This window comes from Apostichopus japonicus, chromosome 21 (assembly GCF_037975245.1).
Source record: "Apostichopus japonicus isolate 1M-3 chromosome 21, ASM3797524v1, whole genome shotgun sequence".
Taxonomy (NCBI): Eukaryota; Metazoa; Echinodermata; class Holothuroidea; order Aspidochirotida; family Stichopodidae; genus Apostichopus; species Apostichopus japonicus.
The window spans coordinates 1,046,117-1,063,182 of NC_092581.1; the positions used below are offsets into that span (position 1 = coordinate 1,046,117).

The following is a 17,066-nucleotide window of genomic DNA, read 5'->3' on the forward strand; positions in this document are numbered from 1 at the left end:
TCTTTTAAGAAATGGCAGTTTACAATTTAACTGTGTAGTTCACATTTGCGACTCCACAAATCACCCAGCATCATTTTTTTCCTTACCCAAATATGTAGCTCGTCACACGATATGCAAAGTACAGCATAAATGCCAAGTAACTCTCACGGTTTTCCCGTGAGACTAACGGTGAATTTGCACCGTCCAATCACGGTGGGATCATCAATTCTCAAGTGTAAAAATCGTAAAACCCGGTAAAACCAAGTGAAGCAGACATGTATCGAGTTGTTGATATTTTGTTCTTATAATGATCAAACCAAATATAGAACTTTTGCCAAAGAAGGTTGTCAGGGAACACAAAGCTGACAACCAAGAACTTGTTTAGAATGCCAAAAATGTGGGCTTTTTTAACTTTAGAACATTTTGGAAAACCATTTGATTTTCGGAAACATCCCTAGGTATTCTTTTGGAAATATCCAGGTCAAAACTTTGTTTGCGGGGGGGGGGGGGGGGGGGGAGATGAACTGAGGTCGGTACATGTGAGTAGTGTAAGAATAATCCTGAATATGGAAGGAATACATATGTGTTAGTGTTATATTAGTCTTCTAGTATAAATTCTATCCGGTCTTTCATTGTTCTCAGCAGGTCCTTAATCAGATTTTCAATTGTGGCAAAGTTACATCTCCCTTCTTATATTTTCGTTTCTGACTGTTCTTACTGTCCCTTCAATCCTACTCAAGTATTTGCTTGAAACATAATTATATATCACCTTATGGGTCCTCCACATGAGTTAATCAGGGCTGGACTTAGCTCGTGAAGGGTTAGGCCGCACAGGGGGCAGGATGATTGTGGAAAGGGTCCCCTGCAGCCGACAAGGATGCCAATAAACCACCTCTTAGCATTGTGTTAGTTACCCTTGCTTATAATGTAAAATACGTTACTCTTTATGCCATGTTTTCCAAGGCCACCCACATATTTCTCAAGGCCACCTAATTGATCCTGGGCTGCAAGGGTTCACCAACAGCAAATACTGAACAAAACATGGAAATTGTAAGATATGACAACCAGATGTTAAAAGCCCACATCAAGTTTATTTTAACTCTCAAAAAATAAAATGTAGAGCAACCAAACTATAAGAAGATGGAGCATCATAAAGGATAACAACTGTAAAGAAAATAAAATGACAAATAGTTCACCAAACTCTCATTCCATTGGATAAAAACTTAAGCAACTCTTTTCAGACTGCAAATTCAAGGCATCAAAGGATGAAATTAAAAAAAAGAAGAAATTATGAGGCTAATTGATATCACAATGGGGGGGGTGGGGGTGGGGGTGGGGGAGAGACATTTCCATCATCAAAACATTGCATGTACCTGACCTCATAAATGATGCTTAGCAGCATATGCTGATTCCTGAGGGAATTGACTTGAAATTTTCAATATCATAGACAGAAAGCTTGCCTGGAGGGGGAACTAGGGGATTCAAAAGGAGGGATGGGGGATATTAAGTAGGAAGGTGGAAGTGAGGCGAGTTGGTACTAGTTGTCCCTACCTAACACATACCATGTCTACACAGGGTGAAGGGATGTTTCAGGCTTTCAATTCTCAGTGTACTAACTAAAGTATACCTAATGGAATAGCAAGTTTTACTAATAATATGATAAGAGAAGCTTGTTTAAGATTGACAAACAGTGTCCTTGCTTCGATGGTTGGTCTATCTTCTTGGTACTGTGACTGGATTCCAGTACATAAGCTGCCACTCTTTTCTTTGGGCGTTCTTATGGGTATTAATCCTAAGGTTCCTTTTTAATAACGATGGTGTCTTCATCTGATAGCTTGGTGGAAACCTCTTCAAACATGGCTTGCATCTATTAGAAGGAGAGATTATATTAGTATAAATCATATGTACAAAAGGAGCAGCCTTATGTAAATATCCCATTATGGTTACCAATATTGGCCACAAATATGCTAGAAAGAGCAAAATTAAAACAAATGGCAATTAATGATTTCTTTTATTACCTCTGCCAGAGCATTCAAACTGAGAGTAAAGATCAAGTTGTTACTCTGAGCACAAAATACAAGGCCTTCAAATCCATATAGAAGTAATTCTCTAATGAAAAAATTCATTTAAATTTGGGGTTTTAAGTTTCCCAAGCTGCCATATATTGACCTCATTATAAATTCTTTTCGCATTGTACCATTTCCTGAGCTGATAATGACCAAGTTTGTCAACAGTCCTAATTTTTTCGTTACACATTTTTCCCACTTTGTGCCGGTGTTAGTATCTTTGAGAATTTATTCACAATAAAATGAAATGATGAAGACATCTGAGAACTGACAAAAGTAGTCACAATTAATGTAAATTTTTGTGAGATAAGAAATTTGATGGTCACCACAAAACTGATGATGGCTAATGAAGCTAATCATCCATTGTAATCACTTGAAAACCACAAAAGTTTTTCTCTAATCGGATCTGGCAATTTTGGATCCATTAATTTATCATGAATCGAAAGCTTAGTTCTCTACGTATGGTCTATAAAATCACCTTCTATTGCACTTTTGGCTTTTCCAGGATCACCCTCACCACTTTGTTGGTTTATTTGGGTCAATTGATTATTATCGAGTCCGATTCACTCATTACCAATTTTTTTTTTTTACCCATTGCGGTTTGTCTCTACAGGATGGGAGTGCATGTCCTGCAGTAACCATGACTACATCATGTCCTATGTGACTCTGTTAACTATAATCTATCCCCCTCCCTTGTATGCCCCTCCCTGTATCCTCTCCCCTGTAAACCCTCCCTCCTGTATCCCCTACCCTGTTGGTCCTGTGTGACTCTGTTAACTATAATCTATCCTCCTCCCCTGTATCCCCCTCCCCTGTATCCCTCCCTGTATCCTCTCCCCTGTATACCCTCCCTCCTGTATCCCCTACCCTGTTGGTCCTGTGTGACTCTGTTAACTATGATCTATCCTCCTCCCCTGTATCCTCCTCCCCTGTATCCCCTCCCTGTATCCTCTCCCCTGTGTACCCTCCCTCCTGTATCCCCCTCCCTGTATCCTCCTCCCTGTATCCCCTTCTCTGTGTACCCCTTCCATGTATCCCCTACCCTGTATCCCCCTCCTTGTTTCCCCTCCCCTGTGTACCCTTCAATGTATCCCCTACCCTGTTTCCCCTCCTCTGTGCCCCCCTCCCCTATATCCCCTCCCCTGTATCCCCTCCCTATATACTTACCTTTGGTTCATAGCTCTGTTTAAAATCTCTGAGTTGGCTCAGGAACTTCATGCTAAGGGAAGACCATTTCATAGCTATCTGTGGTTTACCAGTCCTGTGAAACCAAACATTTACCCATTAATCATACTTATAATTAACTTAACCAGGTTCTGTGTCAAAGGTCATGTACAATAACAACCTACAATGAATTCATACTTACAGCATATTTCGTTTACTCAAATAAACACCTTTTTACAACTAATATTGTTCAACTGTGGCAGGTTCTCCATTGCTTTCCTTTGCTATACCAACTTTATTGCTTCTCCTCTCTAGCTTTTATGCTTTCTTTCCTAATATTCTTTGTTTTACCTTTTAAACTAATCTTTGTTTTCCTTTCATAAACCATATTTGCTCTACAAGTGCAGATCACACATGAAATATTTCATTTTTGGCTTTATCAACCTTTGACATGTCATTTGAATTGTAAACGTAAATACCCCCCCACCCTCCCCCCCCCAAAAAAAAGAAAAAACTCTCAAAAACAATATGACAAGACCACGGTTCCTCTAAACTTTCTTTGAACTCGTATCCCAGTTAGCAACAGATGTAATTTAGACAAAACCGATTGTGAAACAAGGAAGCAAATGATGTTTATAATTTACTTTTTGTGGCTCCTATAACTGTTTTGGTTTCATTTTATCGGAAGTAACAAACAGGAAACCAACTAAAAAAAGAAATCTGTCTTTGTTTTCATCTGTTTTACTAAAACAAGTTTTCTGGGAATGCCTCTTGTTGCCAAAAACAAAATACAAAAATTCGACCTGTTCCAGTGGTAATGCAATCAGAACGTACTCATTTTAATAACAGGTCTGTTTTCAAGACATTTCCTGCAATGAACTTATGGAATTTAACATAATATTGGTAACACTTCTTACCAAGAAAGTTTGCTTTTATAAACAGCTTAATGGTTTTAGAACACAGCATATGTAGCAGTGCATCATTCTCTTACAAGCCTTGATAACAAAAGTAGAAATGAGCCAGCAACATTATGTACATTGTTCAAACTATACGACTATAATAATAGCAGAACGTACAAACCATATGGGGGGTGTCTCACCCCCCAATCTTGGTAAAACTGACGATGGTTGGAAAATTTGAGTGCGACAGTCGGAATTCCGACTGTCGCACTCTAATTTACCTAGGCCAATTCATATATTCTTGTGATTGTGAATGACCTAAAAATTTCGATAAAATTGACCTTTAATCAGTCATATTTACCACGTTTTCCTTGCAACTTTGAGAAATTGTATCTCACGATCCTTATACTCCACTGTACAAAACTTTGTATGATTTTGAATACTCTAAAAAAATGCCTAATAGAACAACTGTACAACGTTCGCCAGCTTCAATTCGGTAATTTTGCTATTGGGTGGGTTGACCCTGTTCGCCAACTTCAAGTAAGTTCAGGATATATATTATCTCTATGGAATACAATAAAACACTCAATGCTAATCTATGGAAGCTTAAAAGTGCCATCAAAATAAGAAAAACTTTGCCCCATAACTTGACATTTTTCAGTAAATTGTTTAGATAACAAGATATCAAAAACCAGAAAAATGTTGGATTGCTCAGTTGCTTTAACTGAGCAATGGAACAATTTTCTGCAAAATGTTCAATTGACAACTTATCATATCTGAGCAATTGGACATTTTTCTGCAAAATTTTTAATTGACAACTTATCATATCTCTTCAATTGGACACTTAACTGCAAAATGTTCAACTGTTCACTTCATTCCATCTGAGCAATTGAAAAATTTTCTGCAAATGTTTATTTGACAACTTATCGTATCTCGTCAATTCAACATTTTTCTGCAAAATGTTCAATTGTTCACTTCATTCCAACTGAGCAATTGAAAAATTTTCTGCAAAATGTTTAACTGACAACTTATCGTATCTCGTCAACTCAACATTTTTCTGCAAAATGTTTAATTGTTCACTTTCATTCCAAATGCTCAGTTGGAATGAAGTGAACAATTTAAAAACGAAAACAAGCCCGGCCCCCTCCCCAAAGAAAATAATATTAAGCGCGCATACAAACACCATCAAGACTGCATATTATATTCCTTAATGAAATAAATAATAGGTATCCTATTTTGCTGTAACATTACTGTAAATGTATTCACTTTGACAAAATTTTTCTAAGCTCTGGAATGGTCTGCCTATATCTGTGCGGAGTTCTCCACTCTCAGTTAGTTCAAAGAAGACTCATTTTTTCAAGTTGGCGTTCTATTAGGGTTGTACAGCGCTATTGAATACTTCGTAGATTTTAGCGCTTTATAAGTTCATTTATTATTATTATTATTAAGCAATATCACTTTCATTGTTTTAGAAACTTCAGGAAGTGTTGTAACAAAGATGTATCGAAACTAAACAACTGTGTGAAATTTATTTTGGTACGGAATTGCAAATCGGGCAATTATAATTGCACCATGTAGACGCAATCACATGCAAGAATATGTAAGCCAGGTCATGACTTGGTTGTGTGAGAAAAAGATGTGGGATTGTATGTGGTTTCATTTTCAGCTGATAAGACCCGACCAAATATGCTAACCTTGCACTTATAGCTATGGAAGCCTGTTGTTTATAGGGCAGGACACGTACCATACACAACCTCAAGAATATATACATTGTAGAGAATAAGCTATTGCAACACACACCCACCCGTAAGCATAAATACCGGTATTCCAAGATTTTGTCATCAACCAGAGAATTTCAATTTCCGGGTAATCCAACTATTGAGGGAAGACGGGGGGAAAAAAAAAAGAGTTTAATTTTTTTAAACAAATTAACAAGGGATTGATGAAAAACATGTAACAGAACTTGTTTTCCTTCATTGGGGTGCGAAGGAAAATTGGGAGGGAGGGAGGAGGCCTGGGGAAGGAGGGGGAGGGGGATTATTCTTACCAACTGCCTATGTTCAAGTTGGAGCAGCATATTACCGTCTAGTAAGTTTTTCTTCTTTTTTTTATAAGTAAATGAATGATGGAAAACAGAAATTTTAGACAACGGAAAAGAGCAACTAAATAAACAGCTTGAACTGGATTTGAACAAGTGACCTTTGGGTTAAAGTCCTGTGCATTACCAATTGAGCTATCCAGTCCTTATATAGTTGGTGGTGACCCCTATATAAGAAATTTCTTCACTGAAGGTGTGCAGTCAGAAGTCACAGTAACTTGCATACTGTGTACCTAGGGATCATGTCCCCAGTTTCTTTTATTTCTTTGCTATCCATAATACTTCAAATATCCCAGTCAGTTTTTCACTAATCATTGTCTTTATATAATTATATGTATAAATCTGAATTTCTCTATGATATCCCAACCCTGCAGCTCTCTGGGTTGTATTGAATGAAACTGGGCCATTGGTTCGAATCCCCTTCTAGCCATAAATGTTTTTGCTGTTTTAACTTCGTAGTCAGTTTTTTTTATGTCACAGCATTTATATCATTGTAGTGAAAGTAGGATAAATAAGCAGACAATTCTCAAATTTGTAAATCACCCGGGATGCCCAGGTTAGACAGGAAAGGAGGACATGTCCGGGTATCGACTCCCGACATGTCCGGGTAACTCCGGACGTATGTTGTGTTAACCATAGGTACGACTGTTACCTGCTCTGTGCTGTTGTGGATGAGACTCAGGGCATCACTAAAGTGGTGCCAAGCCTCCTCCATCTTCTCTGTGTCATTACAATTCCCATCTCCCAGAGAAAGTTGGATCAAGCTGTGTAGTATTTTACTGTAAAAATATATAAAAGAGAAAATAGGATGTGGTAAAAATCAATAAACATGTCAAAATTGTATGCATGACTGTTCAGCTACAGTTAAGGTTTTACAGTTTTACAAATTATACTATTAAAATTCAAGCTGTAGAAAAGAGATATACACATATCAAATGGGATGGATAATTCCATACCGACTTATCCACCTGTACATAATAGAGATGCAGCACGTTAATTAGCCACCTAAACCTAACCCATGATCTCCCATGACCTGTATGATTAATTGGGAGTATGTTAATTAACTTGTATATGATAGGGATTTTATTGACCAATAAATCCCCTAAACAACCAGCAAAGTAGACACAAGACTATCCATGATCATAATTAATTCATACAATCTATACTGATAAATCAACCCATCCCCAAACCCCCACACACCCCCCTCCCCCCACAAGAGCCACTGTCAAAATGGACATAAACTAAACCACCATAACTAACTTGTTTATTATAGGAATGTGTTATTGTAAGATCAGAATGGGTGCAGGACTTACTCTTAACACTCAATTGCCTTTCTGTGCTCAACTTGGAGTAGTAAAATTTGAATTGCTGCCATTTTGTTTTATAAAGCATCTCATTATATACTGGTATGAATCATTGATTTTCTTTATTTCTTTACATATATATATATATATATAACATTTGTTGCTAGAGATAACACCACAACATCTCTGAATACAGGTGCATGGCAAGTGATATTCTCTGCTATTAATTACATCCTGATCCTTATCTACATTATATTTGTTTGACAAGTCTTTTGTTCCAGTTCCTGAACAGGTGTGCTTAAGAAGACAAAAAAAAAAACATTCTTTTTTATTTCAAAGTCATTATATCCCACATGGCATGCAAGGAAGGATGAGACTTCACTTACAAAATATAAATAAGCAGAAAAGGCCAAACAAAAAGAAGAAAGACCCAAAACAAGACCCAAATACACACAAACAGAAAAACAAAGGACATATATACCCTTAATAGAATTTCAATTGCAGGTAATGCAAAGAAGAAACAATGCCACACAGGAACACTCCTATAAAGAAGCCTTTCGTTTTACTAGATTACCATAAATGTTAACAAAGATTAAGTAATGTTTCTTTTCTTGAAACAGTTTTGCAGACCTTTACTTCTTCAGGAAAAAACGATAAAGAAGCTAAATCTAGATGGTTTGAGAGCTCATAATGATACAAAAGATTTAATTTAAAATAATTTTGTGATTGCTTAATTTTCTGTGTGTTACCCAAAAGGGTAATAAATTAAGCTTTCTTTCAATTTGCCATTCGTTCATGTCTTAACAGAGTAGCTAGACGACTAGGTGAACTGATTGGTCAACTTTAAATTCTGCCCTCCAACCTTCTGTGGCGCCCTCATTCATCTGGACTTGTGGGTCATCTGAAGCACCTGCATCAAGCTTCAAGTCACAATAACCTGGCATTGCATAGAGTTGAGACAACCTGCGTGTGTAGACTAGTGAGTCGACTGGCTACGCAGGTGGCTAAATGTTGTGCTTTGGAAGACCGCCAATGAACTCTTCCGCGATGTAACCATAAAGAAGGAAAGTAACATAATAATGATCAGGTCTCTTTGTGACAAAGATGATCATGACTTCCTGCTATGCACCAATCTTAAGGAAACCAGTTTTGATTAATTGCTCCACCATCACCCCTTCCTATCATACTGTTCAAGTTTCACACATGTTATGTAAATGTCAAAAGGGACAAAAAGAACCATCAAAGGTCAAAGATTCTATAGGACAAAGGTTTTTTTAAAGTACTTCTATTTCTAAAGGAAAATATTTTTGAAACAAAAGATCTCTCACTGATTACAAAATTTGCGATAGAATATTAAAACAAATCATGTTTAATTCTTTAGTTTGGTACGATACAAACACTATGACGATGGATGGAATTGGAACAAACCTTTGTTTGAGGTTTTGTTAACTATAAAGTTTTCTTTTATTGAGAAAATACTTACTACTGCAGAGCATAACAAAGAAACTTAAGAACAACTAAATATCATCTTGAGATATGCACAATATTCTCATCATCAACCACTTGTTTTATATTTAGTAGGTGCATTCTACATGTACAGTAAGTTCACTTTTCTATGACAAAGTTTTCCAGTCACTAAGAAGACATCCAGTCTTTGGCAGGAAAATTGCAACGCTAACTTGAAGAGCGCTGGCCTCGTTTGTTGTTGTCACAAAGCACTAGATACCATGTGACCAACTTCCTGAAGTAAAGGAGAACTAGCTAGCTGGTAGTCCATGCCAATTAGGTTACATTCAATCCACCACAGTTCAAGCTATAGGAACAACTAAGATATTGTAATGGAATTTTCAACAGTTAACAGTGCAGACTTTTCCTTCATAGCCTACTTAAGATATTTAGAGTTACATATTGTCTTCCACCTGTGTATATCCCTTAAGTGTGAGCATTCTGTCTTTGATGGTGCCCATGCATGCATAATATCTTGTGATCTGGCAATCCGTTGTCTAACATACTCTAGTGTATATCCCTTAAGTGTGAGCACTCAATCTTTGATGGTGCCCATGCATGCATAATATCTTGTGATCTGGCAATGATCCGTTGTCTAACATACTGTAGTGTATATCCCTTAAGTGTGAGCACAATGTCTTTGATGGTGTACCCATGCATGCATAATATCTTGTGATCTGGCAATCCGTTGTCTAACATACTGTAGTGTATATCCCTTCAATATGAGCACAATGTCTTTGATGGTGTACCCATGCATGCATAATATCTTGTGATCTTGGCAATCCCTTGTCTAACATACTGTAGTGTATATCCCTTATATGTGAGCACTCTGTCTTTGATGGTGTGGCCATGCATGCATAATATCTTGTGATCTGGCAATCCGTTGTCTAACATACTGTATTGTACAGTATATCCCTTCAATCTGAGAACTCTCTTTGATGGTGTGGCCATGCATACATAATATCTTGTGATCTGGCAATCCGTTGTCTAACATACTGTAGTGTATATCCCTTCAATGTGAGCACAATGTCTTTGATGGTGTGGACATGCATGCATAATATCTTGTGATCTTGGCAATCCCTTGTCTAACATACTGTAGTGTATATCCCTTAAGTGTGAGCACTCAGTCTTTGATGGTGTACCCATGCATGCATAATATCTTGTGATCTGGCAATGATCCGTTGTCTAACATACTGTAGTGTATATCCCTTCAATATGAGTACAATGTCTTTGATGGTGCCCATGCATGCATAATATCTTGTGATCTGGCAATGATCCGTTGTCTAACATACTGTAGTGTATATCCCTTCAATGTGAGCACAATGTCTTTGATGGTGTGCCCATGCATGCATAATATCTTGTGATCTGGCAATTCGTGTCTAACATACTGTAGTGTATATCCCTTCAATATGAGTACAATGTCTTTGATGGTGTACCCATGCATGCATAATATCTTGTGATCTTGGCAATCCCTTGTCTAACATACTGTAGTGTATATCCCTTATATGTGAGCACTCTGTCTTTGATGGTGTGGCCATGCATGCATAATATCTTGTGATCTGGCAATCCGTTGTCTAACATACTGTATTGTACAGTATATCCCTTCAATCTGAGAACTCTCTTTGATGGTGTGGCCATGCATACATAATATCTTGTGATCTGGCAATCCGTTGTCTAACATACTGTAGTGTATATCCCTTCAATGTGAGCACAATGTCTTTGATGGTGTGGACATGCATGCATAATATCTTGTGATCTTGGCAATCCCTTGTCTAACATACTGTAGTGTATATCCCTTAAGTGTGAGCACTCAGTCTTTGATGGTGTACCCATGCATGCATAATATCTTGTGATCTGGCAATCCGTTGTCTAACATACTGTAGTGTATATCCCTTCAATATGAGTACAATGTCTTTGATGGTGCCCATGTATGCATAATATCTTGTGATCTGGCAATGATCCGTTGTCTAACATACTGTAGTGTATATCCCTTCAATGTGAGCACAATGTCTTTGATGGTGTGCCCATGCATGCATAATATCTTGTGATCTGGCAATTCGTGTCTAACATACTGTAGTGTATATCCCTTCAATATGAGCACAACGTCTTTGATGGTGCCCATGTATGCATAATATCTTGTGATCTGGCAATCCGTTGTCTAACATACTGTAGTGTATATCCCTTAAGTGTGAGCACTCTGTCTTTGATGGTGTGCCCATGCATGCATAATATCTTGTGATCTGGCAATCCGTCTAACTACTCTACTTACTGTCCAAACAGTCTTTGGTGTACAGACTCAATCATGTCACCAACTGCCTTAATGCACCTTTAGCCTTTTAAACTTTCCAACAAGTATTGCCCTCCAACAACTCTTCTATAGTTACAGCTAGGCCAACTAATTCAGCTGTCCACACATCTCGCATCATATCTCTCGTAAGATCTCATGCATATAGGAAGTCATCTTGCTAGGCGGTCTAACAAAAACCACGGCAACCAAACCAAAACAATAACTGTCCTGTCGCCCAGGTTCTGTTTGTACAATAACTGACCCATTCATCGTCTGAAGTACCACCTTCCACCTTGCATATAATCGTATCCGAAAATTCATCAAATATGACTTGGATGGTTTCCTATTTGGGGAACATTTCCAGTGCTAGCATTTATCTTGGAAGGGTTTACATTTCCTGCCCTATAATAGGTCAATATTTGATAACTCACTGCCATACAAGTAGAGAGCATGGTTTCAGTTGAACTGATCAAACTGCACCAGTGTCAACTTTACACATACATTTTGGTTATAGAGCTCAAATCCACTCAAATACTCACTTCTGTTTATGTGATCTTCTCTGAAGGCAAATTTTTTTGACAGGCATTCAAAACAAAAACAACAACCTAACCAACCCGTCCCCCGTCCCCCCCCACTCCACCCCACTATGAAAAACTACAGAAGAAGAAACATGTATAATTTTGATTGCTCCATTGCGGGGTGAATCATATACAAGAGCATCAATGATGCAGTATCTCAATACTGGAAGTTCTAATTTCGATTCCTAGTTTCATATCTTTGCTCTGTCTCTACAATTATCAATATCAATATATATAATATTTTTGATCATATAGTTTGACGTCAATGACAACAGTCAAATACGAAGAGGCGAACAACTCGACCATATTCTTGATGCCCACCTTGAGAAAGCTAGGCCTATCGACCTACTGTACGTTACTGTAGACTGTAGTGGTGACTACCATCAAAACTGTGTACACTTCCAAGTATGAAAACAACCCAGGTTTTTCCTTCTCAATAATTTTGACATGAAGATTTCGTGGATTTATGACTTGGAAAAAATAATGTGCAAGTAGATTACAAGTTTTTAATTGAAAGTGATGGGTGGCCTCCTCCTCTCCTTATAGCCACCCCGTTCCTCTCCATTTTAGTATTTTCTTTTAATTCTTTGAATATTTGATGTCAAACATCACAGGTTCAAAAGAAAGCTAAACATACTTCTTATAACCTTATAGTTATACATCTCATATCCTTATAAATATAACATAACCTTATCCAATTTTTATAGTCTTATAAAAGTTGTGATGCTATGGCTGGCTCCTCTTTTATACATACTCCAGTGAAAATAAAATGTGATAGATTATAATTTTTGTTCTTAATTTTTTTTTTTTTGGGGGGGGGGGGGTTAAAGAAATATACCAAACAAGCTGTTAATTCATAATGATGCTTCATTCTAGAAATGCACAATATACACTCTATTCCAAATTAATAGTTGTTGTATTATACCATTCACATTATTTTAAATTTATGGAGTCACACTTAAAATATAAGTTGGAAACTTAAGTTAAAATTAAAACACACTGTAAGGCAATCGAACAAACTGACTGCACCCTGGCCCAAAACTGCCTGAACACCACCAGTACAATGCTGATGTGGCCATTACTAAATGAATGTCTAATATAGGATGCACTACTGTAGGCCTAGCCTAAACTTGTAAACACAACAATGTGTATACGTAATTATACAAAAATACCTGATGGGCAATCAAACAAACTTATCATGACTCTTGCTCTGAAAAACTACCTGAACAACAGTACAATCCTTAAATTGATATTACTAAAACCATGGAGCTATAAACAGACGAAGTCCTAATATAAATTAAATGTAGTACGACAATGTGTATGAAATTAGTGTGCAATACACTCCCAGTACCAGCAGCATATCTCACAACAATACAGAAAATTGGTCGCGAGGGTGGCCATTTTCGTATATCTAACATGTAGCTGCCATGAGTCCTAACCAATCTGCTACAAACCAGAATTGGAGGCGGGGCTTGACTCATTGCCAATCTGCTACAAACCAGACTTGGAGGCGGGGCTTGAGTCATTGCCAATCTGCTACAAACCAGACTTGGAGGCGGGGCTTAATTATCAAAAACAAGGAAACAAACAAGTTTTGTAGCGTGTGCAAAAAAGCCTTGGTTCAACGGTTTTTCAGAGGGATTTGGCCAAATTTGGACATAAATCGGTGAAAAAGTCATGGAATGAGATACAATTCTGGAATAAAAAATAGTAACTTTTGTTGGCCTATATGATATATGCTTGCTCTGGAAATTTCAGAAAAAAAGAACTTTGTATGAAGACGCTGAAAATTTTTTAAGAGAAGAGAGAGTCCCACTTACTGTTACAATATCTCTATACATGTAATGTATTGAGATAACAAAAAAGAAAAGAAAAAAAGGAAACCTTTACGTTTACAAGCAAAGGGCCATTGATGATTCAGCCACAGTTAACTTTTTCAGTCATTGGTCCAGCATATATATGAACTACATAATTGACATTTAAACAGGAATAAATAATATTCTTCAACCCCATACAACAATTACAGTATGTTGCAAAGTACAGGGCAAGTTTTTACTGGTCGTCCAGTTGTCCTAGGTGACCAAACTACTCAGTGTTTGGATGACAAAAATCAGCTTAGGAGGTGAACTAGGTGTATGACTATAGTTGTTTAGATCAAATACTGATTACATTGTAACTAAGCCCCCCCTCCCCCACACACCCACACAAGGTAAAATGATAAATTGGTGCCAACTTCCAACACTTTGGAGATACAATAGAAAACGAAACTAGTAGTAGGCCGCCGGCCTTTGATCCATCCAATGTGGGAGTGTACATTACCCAAAGCTGGTGTTCTATTCACCAAACCTACACATCTCTTCTACAGCTTACATGTATTTGTCATTCTTTGTTGTTTGGCTAAAATTGTTTTCGAATGACCAAATTTGCTGTTCGGACAGCCGAAAGTATGACCGAGTTGTCCGAGGGACAACTAGACGATACCCCATATATTTGCCCTGAAATATTTCTAGGTACCTAGAAATGACATTTTGGAGGTGTAAGTTGGCAGTGAAAATCCAGAATTAAAGCAAGTACTGTACAGTTCATACTGTAGCAATTACATGACACACTATCCAATAAGTGTGCAGCAAGCTTAGGTTTTTAACCTTCAGTTTAATTTATGCAGAGAATTATTTCACAAAATTTAATTTCAATTAAGCAATGTGTATTTAATTAATAATCTTTGAGGCTCTTCTTTTTTTTTAATAAGATATCCATCCAAGGTTCTGAATACAAAATATATATTTTTATTAGCTCCAAATATCAAAAGCACTTACAGTTACCAACAAGAACCAAATTCAAATTTTTATGAATATTTAAATTTGAACTTTGCAATGAGCATATCATTATAGCCACAGTTTGAGGAGTGTTGTAGCTTAGCGACCAAAACATGAATTATTTAACTATACACTTGGTTATTTACAAATCCTCAATAGATCTAAGAGATGTATGGGGAACAAAAGATATATATGTAGAAATATCACAACTGGAAACCAGTGTTTTTCATGAAATTCAAAGTGTGTATATTTGGTGAAGAATAACACCAGTCATCACCCCTACTGTCACAAGGTACCTCCGGTTTTGAAACCCCAGAATGCACTGGTTGACATAGGAATCTGTAACAACCTTTAATTCGCAAAGAGTGACATTTTTTTTCTCACTTTTTCATTTCGTGTCAAACACCAACTGTACCACACATCTTCACAGCTTTTAAGACTATAACATGAAAACATGTGCAAACATGTAATTTAACGATGTACGCAATATCAGTTTCAAAAACCAGATGTTACAACAATTGAAGTAAAAATTTATTTTCCTTTTTCCTTTGATGACAGGTGTGGATAAATACCTGCCGTTTTTAAATATTAGTAGAGGTTGCGTCCTACAAATTAACTGTATCTCTTTTTGTATATTACATATTAGTAGAGTATCTAAATATTAGTAGAGTATAATTAAATATTAGTAGAAGCTGCATCCCACAAATTTATTGTATCTCTCTTTGTTTTGCTTCCTTTGTTAACATTATGGACCTAATTGCACCATACCTGGCAGCTGGACTAAAACTAATTTCAACAGGAATTACAGTGCTTGACCAGCTGTTAATTATTGGACAGTCAAATTTTAATAACCCACTGCTTGCAGATCTTGTAACTCAAAATAAAGGTATTCATTTGGTAGACAGACTATGAAAAAACTTGCAGATATATACAATTGCGATATAAACAGGATGTTTGGCAGTCTTCAAATGCCCTATGTTTGAGGAACTGAGAGCACAATTAAAAATTGAACTCTTTCCTGCATGAGGCAATAAATGCAAATAAAATGACTCTTAAACGTGGCAAAGTGATCATAGAGACATAGTTATCATTGGCAATGTGATTTGAATACAAATACATGATGCGTACGTGGGCTGGAATTACAGTATATTGGAAATAAGCTAAAATTTGTCGGACAGAGATATACCGGAGGGTGAAAATATTAGGTTTTTTTTACACAACTGCTATACATGCAAGGCCTTCCACACATCAGTAGCTGGCTTTAGGGTTATTTTAATAGTCTCCTTCTTAGTAGACTTGAATTAATGGTAGAAATCTGTCGAGTTAAGGGTGTGACATTCCTGAAAAGGCAACACTACCTGAAGTGAGGTTTGACGGAAAACTTTTTACATGCACTCACAAAATGAAAAAAGAAAGCCCCAAAACAAGTCTGAAAGAGGGCGACCTCACTCCCTTCCGGGTCACATATGGTTCTGTCACAATATCATGTTCAGCGAACCATATTGAACCGTGTTTATTTAAGTCAAAATTTTATAGTGAACCAGATGAAAGAATTTAATAGTCACAAGTCTGATATTCTCTGATCTGATATTCCAAACTAGTGTGGAAGGTTTACAGGTCCGAGCTTCTCTGAGAATTCATATATTAAGCAAGTTTTGGTCAACAATGCAAACATGATGTAATACGTGTGTTATATGGTGCAACCTGGAAGTGACGCAAGTGAAACAGATACTACCAGTCCAAACTTCCTTAAAACTATTATCATGCTTTATTTTGATGATTAACTGCTATGGGATCTATATTAAACTCACAAGAAGGCAAGGATATGTTATATTAACTCGTCCAAAGAATTACACAATTATGAAATTATTTCTGTAATTGTTAAATGGAGAATTTAGAATATGGAACATACTGATCAGAGATGTAGAGTGATGTACGTCACTGTGATATACTGCCCTATTGTAACTCTCCCTGTTTGGGGACAATCTTCTATGCAGGGTCCTTTTCATGTCACACTTCCAAGCACCCGCTTTGTACAGACTATATGACTTATGAATGTACAGACTTATGAATATCATATGTCGCTATGAGATGAATGTTCAGAACGGTTCACACTTTTGTGCTACACTTTCCAACAAATTCCAGACTATAAAACCATTTATAAAGTAGCCTATACACTAATGAGGATCTGTAATGTTAGGCTACCTATAGTACACCTAACCAACTCTGGCAAGATGCAAGATGCATGAGCTATCATCTATCATATAAATTGAAAATTTAATATACAGATCTCAATATATATTAATATATAAATACAAAGATCAACACACCAGAAAACTCCACTACATGACCGGTTTCGCCTGACGAGT

The 17,066-nt window shown here is 37.0% G+C and overlaps 1 protein-coding gene across 1 annotated transcript in view; it reads right to left on the reverse strand.

Annotated features, from left to right (window-relative positions):
* Positions 1 to 521: 521 nt before the first annotated feature.
* LOC139963081 (testis-expressed protein 11-like) overlaps positions 522 to 17,066 on the reverse strand; it is a 36,825-nt gene continuing 20,280 nt past the window's right edge. Inside the window, exons 15-18 of the mRNA XM_071963584.1 lie at positions 6,859 to 6,985; positions 5,913 to 5,983; positions 3,213 to 3,306; positions 522 to 1,846 (exon numbers count right to left, since the gene is read on the reverse strand). Coding sequence (XP_071819685.1) covers positions 1,772 to 1,846; positions 3,213 to 3,306; positions 5,913 to 5,983; positions 6,859 to 6,985 — 367 coding nt within the window. The 3' untranslated portion in view covers positions 522 to 1,771. The remainder of the gene's footprint in view (positions 1,847 to 3,212; positions 3,307 to 5,912; positions 5,984 to 6,858; positions 6,986 to 17,066) is intronic.